This window comes from Protopterus annectens, chromosome 2.part0 (assembly GCF_019279795.1).
Source record: "Protopterus annectens isolate FY-2018-M chromosome 2.part0, PAN1.0, whole genome shotgun sequence".
In the NCBI taxonomy this organism is placed as follows: domain Eukaryota; kingdom Metazoa; phylum Chordata; order Ceratodontiformes; family Protopteridae; genus Protopterus; species Protopterus annectens.
Window position 1 is genome coordinate 1,235,525,079 of NC_056728.1, and position 25,130 is coordinate 1,235,550,208.

At 42.3% G+C, this 25,130-nt stretch overlaps 1 protein-coding gene across 2 annotated transcripts in view; it reads right to left on the reverse strand.

The window, feature by feature from the left end:
- Positions 1 to 25,130, reverse strand: part of CORIN (corin, serine peptidase) — a 1,415,152-nt gene that overhangs the window by 220,268 nt on the left and 1,169,754 nt on the right. For both annotated transcript variants that reach the window (XM_044061411.1, XM_044061410.1), the window contains one exon: positions 2,546 to 2,659. In XM_044061411.1, the coding sequence (XP_043917346.1) occupies positions 2,546 to 2,659 (114 nt within the window). The remainder of the gene's footprint in view (positions 1 to 2,545; positions 2,660 to 25,130) is intronic.

The window sequence follows — 25,130 nt, forward strand, 5'->3', positions numbered from 1 at the left end:
TCAGGATGATTCAATTCGGAAACAAAAACTCAGGTAGCGGCTGACCGGCACTCATGCGAACTGCTTCTGCTTCGGGCTCCTCAGCAAGAAAGACTGATGTAATGGTGTTGGCTGCCTGTTTTTATACCCCTGATGACCTGACATCAGTCCTGAAGCAATGGCAACCGACACAGAAATACTAAGTCTCTGGTATTCGGGCCAATTGAGGGCTACCTGCAGGCAGATAACCCAAGTGTGATGACTGCAACAGTGAAACATGAAGAACATCTGTGCACATCCAGGGAATTACAAGGGAAGGAGTATAAACACTGGTGATTAGAAACAGGTTACAAAGTTGATGCAATGTTAACCAGTGCCTTCAAAATAGTCAGCATAAACTGTTTACAGAAAGAAATCCTGAAGGATTTTCAGCCAAGAAAAAAAAAAAAGAACACAGGCCATCTGTTTCTACAATTCTGTTTAGTGTTGTCAAGAAGCAATCTACAAATATACAACACAAATGACAGGTTGCTGCCAGTCAACCACATCCATGTTTTGACATTAACTGCCTCTTGAATTAAATGTTGTAGCGTATTCTTGCATTTGTAAATATGTATATATATATAATTGTTTTTTAACATATATTTGTATCTGTAAATAGGTTGTGTTCATTTCTTGTGATCTTATTCACCTGGGCTATGCCTGCAAATGATCCAGTGAGATCAGTGTACTGCTCCAGTAAACAAATATAAATAAATAAATAAATAAATAAAGAAATTAAATTCTAGTGACCATGACAAACTTTTCTTTTTTGGTGATGGCTGCATCTGCCCACAACCTTTGAGGTCTTCTATAGTTACATTATGCTCTCAGGAAATGGACACCTTTCTTCAAGGAGACTCTAACTGTGGTGGCTGTCCCAGAGCACTTCTATGTGTTACTACTATTCATTGTATAAAAATCCTGTCATCAAACCATTTGATAAGTGGTATAGTGCTCTGGTCACCTCTATGCCCTATGAACATGCGCTTTAATATTTAAGAGCTTGTTCACATGTCCTCTGTTAGTGGTTCAGGTTGAGATCACATAACCCCTACTGGGAACTGGCTACTGAAGTGAGAAGAATTTTTACATTTTCTATATCCACAGACAATATACTAAAAAATATAAAAAAAGATAATGAATATCAGTGCGACTTTATTTAAAATGTAGATTTTTATTCATGTTTTTGCCTCCATGCCTACCAACCATTGAGCCTCTCAGTGTTGATCTCAAATCTATTCATGTGCCTGTAGTGGGTGCCCAAGTATGGAAACCAAAGTGGGGGAGGCTTCATCTGGGCAGTGACAGAAGGTGTTTGTGTCCTGGCCATCATTAACACAATGAAGGCATTTCTTTTTATGCCCAAGGCCACCCCTGGCAGCTGACATGAGCACCTGTGTCACCTATACGATTTTTACACTCTCTCCTTATGTTTGTGTGTGTGTGTGTGTGTGTGTGTGTGTGTGTGTGTGTGTGTGTGTGTTTATATACACTTCCTCCAACATGCTAAGGAGGGCTATTGTACGTGGATTTGGATCACCAAGCACACAACCTCAGTAGCCTTGGCCTTTTTGGTGCAGTGTAAACCTCTGCTTACAGGGTGGCATCTGGCTGATGGAAACTAATAATATCCCAGGATGAGTGAGCTGGAGTCACTCACTCACTATATCCCTACCCAACCTTCCAGTACCTGGGCTGTTATGTGAATTTGGATCACATCCAGGTCAAACTCCAAGCTTCTTCCATCTATGGCACAGATGTGGAAGTCATCCATACTGTAAACCTTCACTGTTCTTAGTTGTTTCCACATTTTTCTATGATGACTGCTGGATATACAGTGTGCCGTATTCTGTCAGAAATGCATGATTTCAAGACTGGGGATATAGTAATGTCTCCAGAAATCTGTATCTGCTTTTTTTCTGCTTCCCTTTTATCCTGTCAGAAAAGTGAAAACTGATACATTTTTCCTAATTTCATATTATGTTTTACTGAAATAAAAGTGCAAAACACAATAAAGAATATTTTATTTGGGCTATATATGCAGACTTGCAAAATACAGGTGGTCTCCAAAATGAAACTGCAAATATCAAATATAATACCTGACCCCTGCACCTCCTTAGTCACGGGTGCTAACACTAACCCTAACAGTGCCCCTTCCCACAACCCTAACCCTACACCTTACCTTCATAAAAGCATTCCCGTAATGCTATCACAACACAAGACATACTCAGAGACCTAAAAATTCACAAATACACACAAACAACACTATATCTATTCCCTGACTTAACCCTGATCCTAACCCTAAAATACACAAACTCACACACACATCCAACACTTCTCCTTCACTCATTCCCTGAACCTAACACTGATTCACATACACAAGTACAAACATTCTCACCCTTCCAGCCCCACTTATCTGTCTCGACATTATACACCATCAACATTTCCACTGCTTAGCTATCCATACCATTGACATTAAACCACACCCCCTGTGTTTGTCAAAAAAAGCCGGTCTAGTACTTACAGCAGTTTTTTTCATCAAAGTTGCCAGGACAGTCAGGGAAACCATCGCAGATCATCATATGCTTGATACAGACCTTACTTGAAGGGCATTCAAAGAGACCTCGTTCAGTGCAGCCTGCAGAGGGCGAATAAAAGAATAGGTTGCTATGCTATGCTAAACATGACAACTTGCATACATAAGCATGTGTATATCAGCTCTTGGTAAAGTACAGGGCAGTTATGTAAGGAAGGTACACAAATGATATTCAACACTTTTCTTAGAGTGCCGATCAATCTACACTTCTGTGCTGGTGTAGACTGGAATGCACTGTCTAGACTTCAAAAGGCTGTACTGTTGTTTTAAATCCATCATTTCTTCCAGCTAACATCAGCAGTTCACTTGAAAGGAAAACAGTAATAAAAACATAAACTTTGCTGTAGAATTCTACAAGTTACCAAACTAGGTAGAATACTCGAAACAAAGAAACCCTCTATTAAGCAAGTCTACAATGTCAAATGTTTCAGTAACATATACATATTTTTAAAATCTTGGGATACATAACCTCACAATGACATCAGTAATGGCATGACTAGTTTGACACAAAGGAGTGGCCCAATTTACAGTAACATCTCTGATACCGCAGCAGCCTTCTGTGGTTCAAAATCTCCACAATGTTTTTTATCTGCAGTTACTTATAACAGAGGTGTCCAGTCCCGATTATATTTAATTACATCGCCATTTTCTTAATCAAAAAGGAAAAACAGTGTTTCATTTAATCTAAAATTAATTTGATTGACACCACATTTGATCAACACACTAATTACTCCTCCAAAAGCTTTTTTTGCAGGGGGCAATCCAATCTGCACCCCCCACCCACTAAATCTTAATATACTAACTTCATAGTTGCACAACCATGGAAAAAAACAGAATGTTCCTTAAACACTGAATCGCTGTTGGTGCATATACTTAAATTACTAGACAAGGTAGAACAATATAACAAAAGGGAACTTTCATGATAAAAGTACTGTCAACACTAATTTGCATTGTAATTCCTATCAGCCAAAACCACACTAGCAATCATTTTCTATACCGTATCACACTATTTATTTTAATGAATGTCAGTCAAAAAGTAGTGTCAATCAAATGAGCTTATGATTAAATGAACCAGCCTTTTTTTGTCAATAAAGTAAAATGACAATCAAATGAACATAACCCCTTTCCCATATGTCAATTTTAAAAAACAAGGTCACGATCCAAACTCATATGGTAACTTTTCTCATATTCACTGAAAAGTTCCCAAACTGTCTGTCCAATTGAAAACGATTCAGTCCTTGCATTAAATAAATCTATCATGATTTTATATATATATATATATATATATATATATATATATATATATATATATATATATATATATATATATATATATATACATATATATGCATTTATTTATTTATTTCAGTTTGATTACCAGGGAAGTCCACTGGGCCAAGAAGTGCCCATTTTCAGTGGCGGCCCGGGGAGAAAAGCTCCACAAGCAATACAATGAAACATGGTTACATAAAGTTAATGGTATAATACAAGAGTAAGATTCATACAGTCAGGATATACATTTACATAAAATGTGCATAATGAGCAAGCATAATAAAGCAATACAGTGCAGAGAAAAAAATAAAGATAATACATAGATGTGCATAAACTTTTTTTTTTTTTTTTAACAGACTGAACAAAGTTGGAGTCAGGAGAAAGTCAGAAGAGTCATGTTAAGCTTGGGGGTAGAGAGGGGCAGGAAATGGAGAGCTCAGGGAGAGAGATCCCTGGAATTTATATTTGGTGAGAGCAGGAACATTTCCATTTGGATGACAGGTATTCGAAAAGTTGGGTCTGGAAGGATTCGGAGTTAGGTATAGTCCTAAGAGAAGGAGGGAGGGAGTTCCATTTTTTACCTAGAGAGAAGGAGAGTAGAAGTTGGCCGGCAGGACATTTGGGTTTGTGGATGGAGATAAGGTTTTGGTGTTCAGATCTCAGAGATCTGTTAGGGGTGTATGGTGGAAGGATGTTTATTAAGGCAGGGCATGAGTCTGGGTAGAATATTAGTTTGTGAGCGGTGGTTAGTTGGAGATAGTCTAAGTGGTTAGGAAGTTCAAGCCAATTTAGAGATTGAAGGGTAAGGCAGTGGTGAGTTGAGGTTTTGGATTTAGTTGCGAATTTAGAGATCTTATTATAGAAAGTTTCAAGTTTTGAGGTGTTGGAAGTAGACAGATTGGTTAGAAGAGGGGCTCCATAAAGAAGTGAGGGTAGAAGGTATGTAATTGCCAGGGTGTGCCTAGATGAGTTGGAAAGAAATTGGTTATTTCTGTAGAGCATACTTAACTTTTGATGGGTTTTCTTTATGTTTTGTTGTATGTGGAGATCGAATTTTAGGTGTTCGTCTATGGTAATGCCGAGTAGTTTAGCGGAAGGCACCACTTCTATAGCAGTGTTGGTTTGGCTTAGGACTTTGAAGGAATCTTTGTCAAAGGAGGAGGAAACTCTGGTAGGGGTGAAAATTAGAATTTTGGATTTATTAGAGTTGAGGGAGAGATGGTTTTGGTGCATCCAGTTCTCTGTAGTGGAAAAGACTATTTGTGTTTTAGTCTGAAGTTCAGTAATGTTAGAGGCAGCACAAACTAAGGTGGAGTCATCAGCGTATTGGATGACTGTAGTGTCAGGGATGACAGAGTGTAGATTATTTATAAAGATGTTGAAGAGCATGGGTCCGAGGATGGACCCCTGGGGAACACCGGTAGGTGTGGGCAAGAAGGAGGAGGTAGAGCTCATCCATCTGACAGCTTGAGATCTATCAGACAGGTAACTGGAGAACCAGGAAAGAGTATTTGGGGAGAGATTAAGGTTGGCGAGATGAAAGAGTAGGTGTGTATGGGAGATGGTGTCAAAGGCTTTAGAAAGATCTAGTAGTACTGTGGATACAAGGAGTCCAGAGTCTCGGGCTCGGTTGACTGTTTCAAGGAAGGATAGTAAGGCAGTAATGGTGCTGTGGCCGGGGCGGAAGCCGTATTGGGTGGATGTAATTAGGTGATTCTGGGTTAGGAAAGGTAAAAGCTGGTGGTGGACACATTTTTCTAGGACTTTAGATATTGGAGAGAGTAGGGCAATGGGGCGGAAATTAGAAATAGTGGTGTTTTTACCTCCTTTATGGAAAGGTAGGATGTAGGCTGAACGCCAAAGTTTGGGAACATATGACTCATTTAAGGATATGTTTATCAGGATGCTAATAGGGAGAGCAATACCTTCAGCTGCGCATTTGAGGAAGGAGGAGGGTATGTTGTCAGGGGCATTGGAGCATGGTTTGAGATTAGATAAGAGCCTTTTTATGAAGCTGGTTGAAACTGGTTTGAACTGGAAATTCAAGTGACATTTATTAAGGTTGTTGGGTGTTGAGGAGAGGGTGTTAGGTGGATTATTGTTTGGGAATGTTTTGGTTAGATTAGCTATGGATTCTGTGAAGAAAGTGTTGAAGTGAGAACTCAACTCCTTGTCAGTTAAACTAGGGTCTGGGAAGGGATTATTCTTGGATCCTGGGTGGAGAAGGGAGTTAACTGATTTTCAAAATTGTTTTGGGTTCTTATTATTGTTGGACTGAAGTTTACTATAGTAGTTTTTTTGTCTAAAGTGATTAATTTTTTTACTTGGTTGCAAAGTTGGGTGTATTGGAGCAAGGCAGAAGGCAGTTTGTTTTTCTGATAATGCTTCCAGGCTTTGTCTCTGAGATGCATGATTTGTTTAGTTTCTTTTGTCAGCCAAGGAGCAGAGTTAGTTTTGATTTGTATGTTTCTTAGAGGGGCTAGGGAATTCAGAGTGTCTAGGAAAATAGAGTTAAAATGTTCTACAGCATTGTCTAGGGGGAGAGTGTTGAGGATTTGCCTGTTAATTAGTTTGAAGGTGTTTGTGAAAATTGTAGGGTTAAAGTTGCTAAGATTTTGAGTTTGAATGTACTGGTGATGAAATTGGGTGGAATTAGCTGACCAATGAGTGAAGGCAGGGAGATGGTCACTAAAAGTATCAGGGATGGTGCCTGAGAGAATTATTTTGTTGGGATGAGAAACTAGAATCAAGTCTAAGATGGATCCTGGAGGGTGGATTTTGTTAGGACGAGTTGTTGAATGGATTACTTGAGTGAAGTTATATAGGTTAATGGATAGAGAAGGGGAAGGTGAGTTGATTTTATTCCAGTCAATATTAACGTCACCAAGAATGTAAGTTTCATATTTTATTTCAGTTGAGGCCCAGTGAAGAATATTTTCAAGGGTAGAGATGTTGTCGCCTGGGGAGATATGTAAGGAGATAAAGCAGATATTCTTATGTTTATTCAATCTGAGTAGACCTGCAGTTAGTTCAGTATTTTTGAATTGTGGGGTTGGGATTTGCAGAGGGATTAGAGAGAGATGGTTAGAGTAGATTAGAGCAGAGCCTCCACCTTTTTTATTTAAACGATCATTTCTGAGGATGTGGAAACCTGGAGGTAAGATTTCAGGGTCAGTAATATAAGGTTTTAGCCAGGTTTCAGAGATGGCTAAAATGTCTGGTTGGTTGTGGTTAATCCAAGCTTGTAATTGGTGGATTTTGTTGTTGAGGCTCTGAGCATTGATGGTGAAGAACTTAAGTGTATTAAGAGAGAAAGTAGAGGAGGTAGAGGAAGGGGGGAAAGGGATGTTTGTAGTAGGGGAGGTAAGGGGTGGAGTGAAGGGGTTGTTTGTATAGAGGCCGGGGCCTGGGTTAGGGTGGATATCTCCAGATAAGGCTATGGCATTACTGGCACAAGCTTTTGGCCTTTTGGGTTGGTAGGATAGGAAGTTATTTGGGGTTGGCTGTAGTTTAGGTTTGAAAATTTCTGTGGAGGTGGAGTAGACTTTGGGCTGGAAAAGGTGCAGTAGTTTAGGTGGAATAAGGAAGGAGGATATGAAGTGGAAGTGATTGAGTAGTGGGGGGTGTAGATGAGAGTATGGGATGGTGTAAGCAGAAGGAGGGGATGGGGGAACTTTGGAAGAGTAGGAAGTAGCATGATAAAGGGGAATTAGTAAGATGAGAAGATAGATAGATATAGATAGATATAAAACGGCCTATTGAAAAAGGATGACTGACCCAAATGTTGATGTTCACAAGATCAACCACAAAAGGTTGACTTTGCAAACAATGACACCCTACTATGCATGCATTCAGAAGATATAACACTTTACCAGGTTTTTAAGTCTGTACTGATAATATATGCTGATAATATATTTGCATTATATGCACTATATGTGCATGCATATGCGCAGATATATATATATATATACATACATTTAAGAAAGACATACTTTGATGTAAGTATCAAACAGAATGTTTACTGATAGGCGAAAAGAAGAACAGTCAGAAAAAACAAACACAAATGCAGGGACAATGCATGAACATCACACAATGTCCAGACGTCAGAAATAAATCCCAGTGCTGTGAGATAAAGATCTTACTACAATAAGCCAGACTGCTTTGTGAACACATACTGTAATGTATTTGGATGATAAAAGTACGTGTTGGGCTTTAAATATAGACGCAAGCAGATGACAATGATATATGCAAAGAGTAGTACATGCATCAGATGTGAAAAGGAATTGGGCTTGGTAAATGTAATGCAAAGTATTCTCAGTGGCAGTGTAATAGGGGGATTGGTTACTTACCGTCCTGTGGCAGTGTAATAGGAGGAATGGATACTTACTACCCGGTGAAAGTGTAATAAGGGGATCAGTTACTTACTGCCCAGTGAGAGTGTAATAGGGGGATTGGTTACTTACTGCCCAGTGATAGTGTAATAGGGGGAACTGGTTACGTACTGCCCAGTGACAGTATAATTGAGAGACTGGTTACTTACAGCATGGTGAAAGTGTAATAGGGGGATTGGTAACTTACTGCCTGGTGACAGTGTAATAGGGGGATTGGTAACTTACTGCCTGGTGACAGTGTAATAGGGGGATTGGTTACTTACGACCCAGTGAGAGTGTAATAGGGGGATGGTTACTTACTTCCCAGTGACAGTGTAACAGGGGATTGTTACTTGCTGCCCGATGACAGTGTAATAGGGGGATTGGTTACTTACTTTATCGTGACAGTGTAATAGGGGTTTTGGTAAGTTAGTGCCTGGTGACAGTATAATAGGGGGATTGGTTATTTACTACCAGGTGACAGTGTAATAGGGAGATGGGTTACTTACTGCCCAGTGACAGTGTAATAGGTGGATTGGTTACTTACTACCCAGTGACAGTGTAATAGAGGATTGGTTACTTAATGCCCAGTGACAGTGTAATAAAGGGAGTGTTTACTTACCGCCTGGTGACAGTGTAATAGGAGGATTGGTTACTAACTACACGGTGAGAGTGTAACAGGGGGATTGGTTACTTACTGTCCAGTGACAGTGTAATAGGGGGATTGGTTACTTACTGCATCATGACAGTGTAAGAGGGGTTTTGGTAACTTACTGCCCGGTGACAGTATAATTAATAGGGGGATTGTTTACTTACTGCCTGGTGACAGTGTAATAGGGGGATTGGTTACTTACTATCCACTGAGTGTAATAGGGGGATTGCTTACTTGCTGCCAGTGACAGCTTAATAGGGGGATTGATTACTTACTTCCCAGTGACAGTGTATTAGGGGATTGATTACATACTACCCAGTGACAGTGTAATAGGGGGACTGTTGACTTAGTACCCAGTGACAGTTTAATAGGGGGATTGGTTACTTGCTCCCCAGTGACAGTTTAGTAGGGGGGATTGGGTTACTTCCTGCCCAGTGACAGTGTAATAGGGGGATTGGTTACTCTCTACCTGGTGACAGTGTAATAGGGGGATTGGTTACCTACCGCCCAGTGACAGTGTAATAGGGGGGTTAGTTACTTTCTGCCAGTGACAGTGTAATAGGGGGGATTGGTTACTTACTGACTGGTGATAGTGTAATAGGGGGATAGGTTATTTACCACCCGGTGACAGTGTAACAGTGGGATTGTTTACTTACTGCACAGTGACAGTGTAATGGGGGATTGGTTACTTTCTGCCCAGTGACAGTGTAATAGGGGGATTGGTTCCTTACTGCCTGGTGACAGTGTAATAGGGGGATAGGTTACTTACCGCCTGGTGACAATATAATAGGGGGATTGGTGACTTACTGCCCGGTGTCAGTGTAATAGGGGGATTGGTTTCTTACTGCCTGTGACAGTGTAATAGGGGGATTGGTTACCTACTGCCCAGTGACAGTGTAATAGGGGGATTGGTTACTTACTGCCCAGTGACAGTGTAATAGGGGGATTGGTTACTTACTGCCCAGTGACAGTGTAATAGGGGGATTGGTTACTTACTGCCCAGTGACAGTGTAATAGGGTGATTGCTTACTTACTGCCCAGTGACAGTGTAATAGGGGGGACTGGTTACTTACTACCAAGTGACAGTGTAATAGGGTGATTGGTTTCTTACTGCCTGTGACAGTGTAATAGGGGGATTGGTTACTTACTGGCCAGCGACAGTGTAATAGGGGAATTGCTTACTTACTGCCCAGTGACAGTGTAATAGGGGGGACTGGTTACTTACTGCCCAGTGACAGTGTAATCGGGTGATTTGTTACTTACAGCCTGGTGAAAGTGTAATAGGGGGATTGGTAACTTACTGCCTGGTGACAGTGTACTAGGAAGATTTGTTACTTATGACCCAGTGAGAGTGTAATAGGGGGTTGGTTACTTACTGCCCAGTGACAGTGTAATAGGGGATTGTTACTTAGTGCCCAATGACAGTGTAATAGGGGGATTGGTTACTTACTGCTCAGTGACAGTGTATTAGGGGATTGGTTACATACTACCTGGTGACAGTGTAATAGGGGGACTGGTTACTTACTGCCCAGTGACTGTGCAATAAGGGGATTGGTTACTTACTGCCCGGTGACAGTGCAATAAGGGAATTGGTCACCTACTGCCCAGTGGGTTTATATTAGATGATTGAACTTTCAAAAGTTCCACTGTCATATGGTCGACACCATATGATCAAATTTTTGAAAGTTCAAACATTTTAATGGACACCTCCGTAGAAAGCAGAATGGAAAGATTTCCCTTTTCTTGATTATAGTGTGATCTTGGAGCTGCTATATTTAAGAGCGGGGTGTGTGGGGGGCATATCCCCCAACTTTGGTGGGCAGGAGGGCTTGCTCTCTGCTTAAAACATTCAATTAGGTTATTTGTGTAGTTTATTTTTTTATTAGATTTTTGAACTTTTACAAGTATGAGAATATGGTGTTGACCATCTAATATAGACCCTGCCCAGTGACAGTGTAATAGGAGGAATACTTACTTACTGCTTGGTGACAGTGTAATAGGGGGAGTGTTTCCTTACTGCCCAGTGACAGTGTAATTGGGGGATTGGTTACTTACCGTCCGGTGACAGTGTAATAGGGGATTGGTTACTTAACACCTGGTAAAAGTTTAATACGGGGATTGGTTACTTACTGCCCAGTGACAGTGTAATTGGGGGATTGGTTACTTACTGCCTGGTGAAGGTGTAATAGGGGGATTGGTTTTGGTTACTTACTGCCCAGTGACAGTGTAATAGGGGGATTGGTTACTTACTGCCCAGTTACAGTGTACTAGGGGGATTGGTTACTTACTGCCCAGTGACAGTGTAATAGGGGGATTGGTTACCTACTTCCCAGTGACAGTGTACTAGATGGATTGGTTATTTACTGCCCAGTGAGGGTATATTGGGGGATTGTTTACTTACTGCCTGTTGACAGTTAATAGGGGGATTGGTTACTTACTTCCCAGTGACAGTGTAATAGGGGGAATGATTACTTACTGCCCAGAGACAGTGTAATGGGGGGATTGGTGACTTACTGCCCAGTGAAAATGTAATTGGGGGATTTGTTACTTACACCCTGGTGACAGTGTAATAGGGGATTGGTAACTTACTGCCCAGTGACAGTGTAATAGGGGGACTGCTTACATACAACTCGGTGATGGTGTAATAGGGGGATTGGTTACTTACTGTCCAGTGACAGTGTAATAGTGGGATTGGTTATTTACTGGCCAGTGACAGTGTAATAGGGGATTGGTTTCTTACTACCTGGTGACAGTGTAATAGGGGGATTGGTTATTTACTGGCCAGTGACAGTGTAATAGGGGATTGGTTTCTTACTACCTGGTGACAGTGTAATAGGGGGATTGGTTACTTACTGCCCAATGACAATGTAATAGGGGATTGGTTAGTTGCTGCCTGGTGAGTGTAATAGGGGGATTGGTTACTTACTGCCTGGTGACAGTGTAATAGGGGGATTGGTTACTTATTGCCAGTGACAGTGTAATAGGGGGACTGGTTACTTACTGCCCAGTGAGAGTGTAATAGGGGGACTGGTTACTTACTGCCCAGTGAGAGTGTAATAGGGGGATTGCTTACTTATTTCCCTGTGACAGTGTAATAGGGGGATTGGTTACTTACTGCCTGCTGACAGTGTAATAGGGGGATTAGTTACTTACTGCCCGGTGACAGTGTAATAGGGGGATTTGTATATTACTGCCCAGTGACAGATAATAGGGGGTATGGTTACTTACTGCCCAGTGACAGTGTAATAGGAGGATTGGTTACTTACTGCCCAGTGACAGTGTAATAAGGGGATTGATTTCTTACTGCCTGGTGACAGTGTAATAGGGGTTTTGCTTACTTACTACCAGGTGACAGTATAATGGGGGGATTTGGTTGCTTAGTACCGAGTGGCAGTGTAATAGGGGGATTGGTTACTTACAACCCGGTGACAGTGTAAAAGCGGGATTGGTAACTTACTGCACAGTGAGAGTGTAATAGGGGTATTAGTTTCTTACTGCCCAGTGACAGTGTAATAGAGGGATTGGTTACTTACTGGCCAGTGACAGTGTAATAGAGGAATTAATTACTTACTGCCCAGTGACAGTGTAATAGGGAGACTGGTTACGTACTGCCCAGTGACAGTGTAATAGGGGGATTGGTTACTTACTGCATCGTGACAGTTTAATAGGGGTTTTGTAACTTAATGCCCGGTGGCAATATAATAGGGGGGATTGGTTACTTACTGCCCAGTGACAGTGTAATAGGGAATTGGTTACTTATTGCCCAGTGACATTGTAATAGGGGGATTGGTTACTTACCACCCAGTGACAGTGTAATAGGGGGATTGGTTACTTACTACCCAGTGAGAGTGTAACAGGGGTATTGGTTACTTGCTGCTAGTGACAGCTTAATAGGGGATTGTTTTCTTACTGCCCAGTGACAGTGTACTAGGGGATTGGTTACATACAACCTGGTGACAGTGTAATGGCGGACTGGTTACTTAGTACCCAGTGACAGTTTAATAGGGGGAATGGTTACTTGCTCCGCAGTGACAGTTTAGTAGGGGGGTTTGAGTTACTTCCTGCCCAGTGACAGTGTAATAGGGGGGTTGGTTACTTGCTACCTTGTGACAGTGTAATAGGAATATTGATTACTTACTGCTTGGTGACAGTGTAACAGAGGGACTGATTACTTACCGCCCAGTGACAGTGTAATAAGGGGATTGGTTACTTACTGCCCAATGACAGTGTAATAGCGGGATAGGTTACTTACTGCCCAGTGACATTGTAATAGGGGGATTGGTTACTTATAGCCCAGTGACAGTGTCTTTAGGGTATTGGTTAGTTTCTGCCCAGTGACAGTGTAATAGGGGGGTTGGTTATTTAGTGCCCACTGACAGTGTAATAGGGGTATTGGTTACTTACTGCCAGTGACAGTTTAATTAGGGGATTGGTTACTTACTGCCCAGTGATAGTGTATTAGGGGACTGGTTACATACTACTTGGTGACAGTGTAATAGGGGGTTTGTTACTAACTGCCCAGTGACTTTGCAATAAGGGGATTGGTTACTTACTGCCCGGTGTCAGTGTAATAGGGGGACTGGGTAGCTACTACCAGTGGGTTTATATTAGATAATTAAACTTTCAAAATATCGACTGTTGTATGGTCGACACCATATGATCGAATTTTTGAAAGTTCAAAAATTTTAATGGATATCTTCGTACAAAGCAGAATGGGAAGATTTCCCATTTCTGCACAGTAGTGTGATTTCGGAGTTGCTATATTTAAAGAGCGGGGGTTGTGGGGGGCAAATTCCCCCATGTGGGTGGGCAGGAGGACCTGCTCCTTACTTAAAACATTCAATTAGGTTATTTGTGTAGTTTAAAAGTTCGATCATATGGTGTCGACCATATGACAGTTGAATTTTTGAAAGTTCGATTATCTAATGCAGACCATGCTGTGACTGTGTAATAGGGGGATTAGTTACTTACTGCCTGGTGACATTGCAATAGGGGGAGTGGTTACTTACTGCCCAGAGACAGTGTATTTGGGGGATTGGTTACTTACTGCCCGGTGACAGTTTAATAGGGGGATTGGTTACTTTCTGCCCATTGACAGTGCAACAGGGGGATTGATTACTTACTGCCCAGTGACAGTGTAATAGGGGATTGGTTACTTCCTGCCTGGTGACATTTTAATATGGGGATTGGTTACTTACTGCCCAGTGACAGTGTAATAGAGGGATTGGTTACTTATTGCCTGGTGACAGTGTAATAGGGGGATTGGTTACGTACTGCCCAGTGACAGTGTAATAGGGGGATTGATTACTTACTGCCCAATGACAGTGTAATAGGGGGATTGGTTACTTACTGCCCAGTGACAGTGTAATAGGGGGATTGGTTACTTACTGCCCAGTGACAGTGTAATAGGGGGATTGGTTACTTAATGCCTGGTGACAGTGTAATAGGATGGGTTACTTACCACCTCTTGACAGCGTAATAGGGGGATTGGTTTCTTACTGCCCATGACAGTGTAATAGGGGAATTGATTACTTACTACCCAGTGAAATTGTAATAGGGGGATTGGTTACTTACTGCCCAGTGACAGTGTGATAGGGGGATTGGTTATTTACTGCCCAGTGAGAGTGTAATGGGGGATTGGTTTCTTACTGCCTGGTAACAGTGTAATAGGGGTTTTGCTTACTTACTGCTGGGTGACAGTATAATAGAGGGATTGGTTACTTAGTACCAAGTGACAGTGTAATAGGGGGATTGGTTACTTACTGCCCAGTGATAGTGTAATAGGGGGATTGGTTACTTACTGCCCAGTAACAGTGTAATAAGGAGATTGGTTACTTACTGGCCAATGACACTATAAAAGAGGGATTGATTACTTACTGCTCAGTGACAGTGTAATAGGGGGATTCATTACTTACTGCCTGGTGACAGTGTAATGTCAGGATTAGTTACTTACAGCCCAGTGAAAAGGTAATAGGGGGATTGGTTACTTACTGCCCGGTGACAGTGTAATAGGGGGATTGGTTACTTACAACCCGGTGACAGTGTAAAAGCGGGATTGGTAACTTACTGTGCAGTGAGAGTGTAATAGGGGATTGTTACTTGCTGCCTAGTGACAGTGTAATGGGGGATTAGTTTCTTACTGCCCAGTGACAGTGTAATAGGGGGATTGGTTATTTACTGGCCAGTGACAGTGTAATGGAGGGATTGATTTCTTACAGCTCAGTGACAGTGTAATAGGGAGACTGGTTACTTACTGCCCAGTGACAGTGTAATAGGGAGACTGGTTACTTACTTCCCAGTGACAGTGTAATAGTGGGATTGGTTACTTACTGCCCAGTGGCAGTGTAATAGGGGGATCAGTTACTTACTGCATCATGACAGTGTAATAGGATGGGTTTCTTACTGCCCTTGACAGTGTAATAGGGGATTGATTACTTACTACCCAGTGAAATTGCAATAGGGGGATTGGTTACTTACTGCCCAGTGAGAGTGTAACAGGGGGATTGGTTACTTACTGCCTATTGACAGTTAATAAAGGGATCAGTTACTTACTGCCCTGTGATAGTGTAATAGGGGGATTGGTTACTTACTGCCTGGTGACAGTGTAATAGGAGGATGATAACTTACTGCATAGTGACAGTGTAATAGGGGGATTTGTTTCTTACCACCCGGTGACAGTGTAATAGGGGGACTGGTTATTTACTACCTGGTGACAGTGTACTAGAGGGATTGGTTACTTACTACCTAGTGACAGTGTAATAGAAGGATTGATTACTTACTTCCCAGTGACAGTGTAATAGGGGGATTCGTTACTTACTGCCTGGTGACAGTGTAATAGGAGGATTGGGTACTTACTACCCTGTGAGAGTGTAATAGTGGGATTGATTACTTACTGCCCAGTGACAGTGTAATAGGGGATTGGTTACTTACTGCCCTGTGACAGTGTAATGGGGGGATTGGGTACTTACAGCCCGATGAAAGTGTAATAGGGGTATTGGTTACTTACTGCCCAGTGATAGTGTAATACGGAGATTGGTTACTTACTACCCTGTGAGAGTGTAGTAGAGGGATTGGTTAACTTACTGCCTGGTGAGAATATAATAGGGGGATTAGTTACTTACTACCTGGTGACAGTGTAAAAGGGGGATTGGTTACTTACTGCCCAGTGACAGTGTAATAAATAGACTGGTTACTTACTACCCAATGACAGTGTAATAGAGGGATTGAGCATTTTCTGCCTGGTGACAGTGTAATATGGGGATTGTTTACCTACTGCCAGTGGGTCTATATTACAAGATGGAAGTTCGACTGTCATATTGTCAGCAGCATATGACTGAAATTTTAAAAGTTCAAATGTTTTAATGGACATCTTCCTACAGAGTGGAATTTAAAGAATTCCCTTTTCTGCACTGTAGTGGGTTTGCAGAGATGGTATTTTTAAAAGGTGGGGGTTGTGGGGGGGTGCATCCCCTCACATGGGTGCTGCAGGGGGGCTTGCCCCCAGCTTAAGCCATTCAGGTAGGTTATTTGTGTAGTTTATTTTTTTTATTAGATTTTCGAACTTTTAAAAGGTCAATGATATGGTGTCGACCATACGACAGTCGAAGTTTTGAAAGTTTGACTATCTTATATAGGCCCTGCCCAGTGACAGTGTAAAAGGGGGATTGGTTTCTTACTGCCCAGTGACAATGTAATAAGGGGATTGATTACTTACTGCCCAGTGATATGTCAATGTAATAGGCGGATGGGTTACTTTATTTCCGGTGACAGTGTAATGGGGGGATTGTTTACTTACAGCCTGGTGAAAGATTAGTAGGAGGATTGGTTACTTACTGTCCAGTGACAGTGTAATAGGGGGATTGGTTATTTACTGCCCAGTGACAGTGTAATCGGTGAATTGGTTACTTACTGCCCAGTGACAGTGTAATAGGGGGATTGGTTACTTGCTGCCCGGTGACAGTGTAATAGGGGATTGGTTATTTACTGCCCAGTGACAGTGTAACAGGTGGATTGGTTACTTACTGCCCAGTGACAGTGTAATAGGGGAATTGGTTACTTATCGCGAGGTAAGAATGGAATAGGAGGATTGGCTACTTACTGCCCGGTGAGAGTGTAATAGGGGATTGGTTATTTACTGCCCAGTGACAGTGTAACAGGTGGATTGGTTACTTACTGCCCAGTGACAGTGTAATAGGGGGATTGGTTACTTGCTGCCCGGTGACAGTGTAATAGGGGATTGGTTATTTACTGCCCAGTGACAGTGTAACAGGTGGATTGGTTACTTACTGCCCAGTGACAGTGTAATAGGGGAATTGGTTACTTATCGCGAGGTAAGAATGGAATAGGAGGATTGGCTACTTACTGCCCGGTGAGAGTGTAATAGAGGGATTGGTTATTTACTGCCTGATGACAGTTAATAGGTGGATTGCTTACTTACTGCCCAGTTACAGTGTCATAGGGGGATTGATTACTTACTGCCCAGGTACAGTGTAATAGGGGTATTATTTAATTACTGCACAGTGACAGTGTAATAGGGGGATTGGTTACTTACTGTCCAATGACAGTGTAATAGGGGGATTGGTTACTTACTGCCTGGTGACAGTGTAATAGGGGGATTGGTTTCTTTCTGCCCAGTGACAGTGTAATAGGTGGATTGGTTACTTTCTACCCAGTGACAGTGTAATAGGGGGATTGGTTACTTTCTGCCCAGTGATAGTTTAATAGGGGGATTCGTTAGTTACTGCCCAGTGACAGTGTAATAGGGGGATTGGTTACTTTCTGCCCAGTGACAGTTTAATAGAGGGATTGGTTACTTACTGCCCACTGACAGTGTAATAGGGGGATTGTTTACTTAATGCCAGGTGACAGTGTAATAAGGGGATTGGTTACTTACCGCCTGGTGACAGTGCAATAGAGGGTTTGATTACTTACTACCCAGTGACAGTGTAATAGGGGGATTGGTTACTTATTGGTCAGTGACAGTGTCATAGAGGGATTGGTTATTCTGCCCAGTGACAGTATAATAGGGGGACTGGTTACATACTGCCCAGTGACAGTGTAATAGGGGATTGTTACTTGCTGCCAGTTGACAGTGTAATAGGGGATTGGTTAGTTACTGCCCAGTGAGAGTGTATAGGGGGTTTGGTTACTTCCTGCCCAGTGACAGTGTAATACAGGGAATTGGTTACTTACTATCCGGTGACAGTGTAATAGGGGGATTGAGCATTTTCTGCCTGGTGACAGTGTAATATGGGGATTGTTTACCTACTGCCCAGTGGGTCTATATTACAAGATGGAAGTTCGACTGTCATATTGTCAACAGCATATGATTGAAATTTTAAAAGTTCAAATGTTTTAATGGACATTTCCCTACAGAGTGGAATTTAAAGAATTCCCTTTTCTGCACTGTAGTGGGTTTGCAGAGATGGTATTTTTAAAGGGTGGGGGTTGTGGGGGGGTGCATCCCCTCACATGTGTGCTGCAGGGGGGCTTGCCCCCAGCTTAAGCCATTCAGGTAGGTTATTTGTGTAGTTTATTTTTTTTATTAGATTTTCGAACTTTTAAAAGGTCGATGATATGGTGTCGACCATACGACAGTCGAAGTTTTGAAAGTTTGATTATCTTATATAGACCCTGCCCAGTGACAGTGTAAAAGGGGGATTGGTGTCTTACTGCCCAGTGACAATGTAATAAGGGGATTGATTACTTACTGCCCAGTGATATGACAGTGTAATAGGCGGATGGGTTACTTTATTCCCTGTGACAGTGTAATGGGGGGATTGTTTACTTACAGTCTGGTGAAAGTGTAGTAGGAGGATTTGTTACTTACTGCCCAGTGACAGTGTAATAGGGGATTGGTTACTTGCTGCCCGGTGACAGTGTAATAGGGGATTGGTTATTTACTGCCCAGTGACAGTGTAACAGGTGGATTGGTTACTTACTGCCCAGTGACAGTGTAATAGGGGAATTGGTTACTTATCGCGAGGTAAGAATGGAATAGGGGGATTGGCTACTTACTGCCCGGTGAGAGTGTAATAGAGGGATTGGTTATTTACTGCCCAGTGACAGTGTAACAGGTGGATTGGTTACTTACTGCCCAGTGACAGTGTAATAGGGGGATTGGTTACTTGCTGCCCAGTGACAGTGTAATAGGGGATTGGTTACTTGCTGCCCGGTGACAGTGTAATAGGGGATTGGTTATTTACTGCCCAGTGACAGTGTAACAGGTGGATTGGTTACTTACTGCCCAGTGACAGTGTAATAGGGGAATTGGTTACTTATCGCGAGGTAAGAATGGAATAGGAGGATTGGCTACTTACTGCCCGGTGAGAGTGTAATAGAGGGATTGGTTATTTACTGCCTGATGACAGTTAATAGGTGGATTGGTTACTTACTGCCCAGTTACAGTGTAATAGGGGGATTGATTACTTACTTCCCAGGTACAGTGTAATAGGGATATTATTTAATTACTGCACAGTGACAGTGTAATGGGCGGATTGGTTACTTGCTACCCGGTGATAGTGTAATAGGGGGATTGGTTGCTTACTGCCCAGTGACAGAGTAATTAGAAGATTGATTACTTGACCGGTGATAGTGTAACACAGGAATTGAGTACTTACTGCCCAGTTACAGTGTAATAGGGGGATTGGTTACTTACTGTCCAGTGACAGTGTAATAGGGGGATTGGTTACTTACTACCTGGTGACAGTGTAATAGGGGGATTGGTTTCTTTCTGCCCAGTGACAGTGTAATAGGTGGATTGGTTCCTTTCTACCCAGTGACAGTGTAATAGGGGGATTGGTTACTTTCTGCCCAGTGACAGTGTAATAGGGGGATTGGTTACTTACTGTCCAGTGACAGTGTAATAGGGGGATTAGTTACTTACTACCTGGTGACAGTGTAATAGGGGGATTGGTTATTTACTGCCCAGTGACAGTGTAATCGGTGAATTGGTTACTTACTGCCCAGTGACAGTGTAATAGAGGAACTTCTTACTTACTACCCAGTGATAGTGTAATAGGGGGATTGGTTACTTACTACACGGTGACAGTGTAATAGGGGAATTGGTTACTTACCACCTGGTGACAGTGTAATAGGGGGATTGGTTACTTTCTGCCCAGTGAGAATGTAATAGGTGATTGTTACTTGCTGCCAGGTGACAGTGTAATAGGGGGATTAGTTACTTTCTGCCTAGTGACAGTATAATAGGAGATAGGTTACGTACTGCCTAGTGACAGTGTAATATGGGGATTGGTTAGTTACTGCCCAATGAAAGTGTATATGGGGTTTGGTTACTTCCTGCCCAGTGACAGTGTAATATGGGGATTGGTTACTTACTATACGGTGACAGTATAATAGGGGGATTGGTTACTTCCTTCCCAGTGACAGTGTAATAAATTGATTGGTTACTTACTACCCTGTGACAGTGTAATAGTGGGATTTGTTATTTACTGCCCAGGGACATTGTAATATGGGGATTAGTTACCTACTGCCCAGTGGGTCTATATTACATGATGGAACATTCAAAAGTTTGACTGTCATATGGTCGACAGCATCCTGGTGCTGCAGTGGGGCATGTCCTTTGCTTAAAACGTTCAGGTAGGTTATTTGTGTAGTTTATTTTTTTTTAAGATTTTCGAACTTTTAAAAGTTTGATCATATGGTATCGATCATACGATAGTCAACGTTTTAAAGGTTTGATTATCTAATATACACCCTGCCCAGTGACAGTGTAATAGGGGGAGTGGTTACTTACTGCCCTGTGACAATGTAATAGGGGGACTGATTACTTACTGCCCAGTGACATGACAGTGTAATAGGGTGATGGGTTACTTACTGCCCGGTGACAGTGTAATGGGGGGATTGATTACTTACAGCCCAGTGAAAGTGTAATAGGAGACTTGGTTACTTACTGCCCAGTGACAGTGTAATAGGGGATTGGTTATTTGCTGCCCAGTGACAGTGTAATAGGGGGATGGATTACTTACTGCCTGGTGACAGTGTAATGGAGGGATTGGTTACTTACTGCCCGGTGAAAGTGTAGTAGGACGATTGGTTACTTACTGCTTGGTGACAGTGTAATAGGCGACTGGTTACTTGCTGCCCGGTGACTGTGTTATAGGGAATTGTTTACTTACTGCCCAGTGACAGTGTAATAGGTGGATTGGTTATTTACAGCCCAGTGACAGTGTAATATGGGGTTTGGTTACTTACTACCTGGTGACAGTGTAATAGTGGAATTGGTTACTTACCGCCTGGTGACAGTGTAATAGGGGGATTGGTTACTTACTGCCCATTGACAGTGTAGTTGGGGGAATTGGTTACCTATCACCCTGTGACAGTGTAATAAGGGGATTGGTTATTTATTGCCTGGTGACAGTTAATAGGGGGATTGTTACTTACTGCCCAGTGAAAGTGTAATAGGGGAATTGGTTACTTCCTACCCAGTGACAGTGTAATAGGGGGATTGGTTACTTGCTACTCGGTGACAGTGTAATAGGGGGATTAGTTACTTACTGCCCAGTGACAGTGTAACTGGAAGATTGATTACTTATTGCCCAGTGATAGTGTAACACAGGGATTGATTACTTGCTGCCCAGTGACAGTGTAATAGGGGGATTGGTTACTTACTACCCGGTGACAGTGTAATAGGGGTAGTTGTTACTTACCACCTGGTGACAGTGTAATAGGGGGACTGGTTACTTACTGCCCAGTGAGAATGTAATAAGGGAACTGGTTACTTTCTGCCCAGTGACAGCGTAATAGAGGGATTGCTTACTTTCCGCCCAGTGACAGTGTAATAGGGGGATTGGTTACTTACTACCCAGTAACAATGTAAAAGGGGGATTGGTTACTTACTGCCCAGTGACAGTGTAATAGGGGGATTTGTTACTTACCGCCTGGTGACAGTGTAATAGGGGGATTGGTTACTTACTGCCCAGTGACAATGCAATAGGGGAATTGGTTACTTTCTGCCCAGTGACTGCGTAATAGGGGGATTGCTTACTTTCTGCCCAGTGACAGTGTAATAGGAGGATTGGTTACTTACTGCCCAGTAACAATGTAAAAGGGGGATTGGTTACTTACTGCCCAGTGACAGTGTAATAGGGGGATTTTTTACTTACTGCCTGGTGACAGTGTAATAGGGGGATTGGTTACTTACTGCCCAGTGACAATGTAATAGGGGAATTTGTTACTTACTGCCCAGTGACAGTATAATAGGGGGATTGCTTACTTTCTGCCCATTGACAGTGTAATAGGGGGATTGGTTGCTTACTGCCCAGTGACAGCATAATAGGGGGATTGCTTACTTACTGCTCGGTGACAGTATAATAGGGAGATAGGTTACTTAATGCCCGGTGACAGTGTAATAGGGGGACTGGTTACTTACTACCCAGTGAGAGTTTAATAGGTGGATTGCTTACTTTCTGCCCAGTGACAGTGTAATGGGGGGTTGGTTACTTTCTGTCCAGTGACAGTGTAATATGGGGTTTGGTTATTTACTGCCCAGTTACAGTGTAGTAGGGGGAGTGGTTATTTACTGCCCAGTGACAGTGTAATGGGGGGTTGGCTACTTTGTGCCCAGTGACAGTATAATATGGGGATTGGTTACTTACTGCCTTGTGACAGTGTAATAAGGGGATTGGTTACTTACTGCCCAGAGACAATATAATAGGGGGACTGATTACTTACTGCCCAGTGACATGACAGTGTAATAGGGGGATGGGTTACTTACTGCCCGGTGACTGGGTAATGGGGGGATTGGTTACTTACAGCCCGGTGAAAGTGTAGTAGGAGGCTTTGTTACTTACTGCCTGGTGAAAGCGTAATAGGGGATTGGTTACTTGCTGCCTGGTGACAGTGTAATAGGTGATTGGTTACTTGCTGCCCGGTGACTGTGTAATAGGGAATTGTTTACTTACAGCCCAGTGACAGTGTAATAGGGGGATTGGTTACTTATCGCCCGGTGACAGTGTAATAGGGGAATTGGTTACTTACTGCCCATTGACAGTGTAATAGGGGGATTAGTTACTTATCACCCGTTGACAGTGTAATAGGTGGATTGGTTACTTACAGTCCAGTGACAGTGCAATACGGGGTTTGGTTACTTACTACCCGGTGACAGTGTAATAGTGGAATTGGTTACTTACCGCCTGGTGACAGTGTAATAGGGGGATTGGTTACTTACTGCCCATTGACAGTGTAGTAGGGGGAATTGGTTACCTACCACCCTGTGACAGTGTAATAGGGGGATTGGTTATTTACTGCCTGGCGACAGTTAATAGGGGGATTGTTGCTTACTGCCCAGTTACAGTGTAATAGAGGGTTTGGTTACTTACTTGCCAGTTACAGTGTAATAGGGGAATTGTTTAATTACTGGACAGTGAAAGTGTAATAGGGGGATTGGTTACTTCCTGCCCAGTGACAGTGTAATAGGGGGATTGGTTACTTGCTACCCTGTAACAGTGTAATAGGGGGATTGGTTACTTACTGCCCAGTGACAGTGTAAATGGAAGATTGATTACTTATTACCCGGTGATAGTGTAACACAGGGATTGATTACTTGCTGCCCAGTGACAGTGTAATAGGGAGATTGGTTACTTACTACAGTGTAATATCGGGATGGTTTACTTACTGCCTAGTGACAATGTAATAGGGGGATTGGTTACTTACTACAATGTAATATCGGGATGGTTTACTTACTGCCTAGTGACAATGTAATAGGGGGATTGGTTACTTACTGCCCAGTGACAATGTAATAAGGGAATTGGTTACTTTCTGCCCAGTGACAGCGTAATAGGGGGATTGCTTAATTACTGCCCAGTGACAATGTAATAGGGGAATTGGTTACTTACTGCCCTGTGACAGTGTAATAGGGGGATTGGTTACTTACTGCTCGGTGACAGTATAATAGGGAGATAGGTTACTTAATGCCCAGTGACAGTGTAATACGGGGATTGGTTACTTACTGCCTAGTGACAATGTAATAGGGGATAGGTTACTTACTGCCCAGTGACAGTGTAATACGGGGATTGTTTAGTTACTGCCCAGTGAGAGTGTATAGGGGGATTGGTTACTTCCTGCCCAGTGACAGTGTAATAAGGGGATTGTTTACTTACTATCCAGTAACAGCATAATAGGGGGATTGGTTACTTCCTGCCCAGTGACAGTGTAATAGGTGAATTGGTTACTTCCTGCCCAGTGACAGTTTAATAGGGGGATTGTTTACATACTGCCCGGTGAAAGTATAATAGAGGGATTGATTACTTACTGCCCAGTGATAGTGTAATAAGTATATTGGTTACTTACTACCCAGTGACAGTATGATAGTTGGATTGGTTATTTACTGCCCAGGGACAGTGTAATAGGGTGATTGGTTATTTACTGCCCTGTGACAGTGTAATATGGGGATTGCTTATCTACTTCCCAGTGGGTCTATACTACATGATGGAACATTCAAAAGTTCTACTGTCATATGGTTGACACCATATGATCGAATTTTTGAAAGTTCAAACGTTTTAACGGACATCTCCGTACAGAGTGGAATGGGAAGATTTCCCTTTTCTGAGTATAGTGCGATCTCGGAGATTGTATATTTAGAAAATGGCGTGTGTTGGGGGGTGCATCCCCCCACATTAGTGCTGCAGTGAAGCTTACCCTCTGCTTAAAATGTTCAGGTAGGTTATTTGTGTAGTTTACTTATTTTTTGTTAGATTTTTGAACTTTTAAAAGTTTGATTATATGGTATTGACCATACGATAGTCAAAAATTTGATAGTTTGATTATCTAATATACACTCTGCCCAGTGACAGTGTAATAGGGGGATTGGTTACTTACTGTCCAGTGACAATGTAATAGGAGGACTGTTTACTTACTGCCCAGCAACATGACAGTGTAATAAGGGGATGGGTTACTTACTGCCTGGTGACAGTGTAATGGGGGGATTGGTTACTTACAGCCCGGTGAAAGTGTAGTAGGAGGCTTGGTTACTTACTGCCCGGTGACAGTGTAATAAGGGATTGGTTACTTGCTGCCCGGTGACAGTGTAATAGGGGGATTGGTTTCTTACCGTCCAGTGACAGTGTAATAGGGGGATTGGTTACTTACTGCCCAGTGGCAATGTAATAAGGGGATTGATTACTTACTGCCCAGTGATATGACAGTGTAATAGATGGATGGGTTACTTTATTCCCTGTGACAGTGTAATGAGGGGATTGTT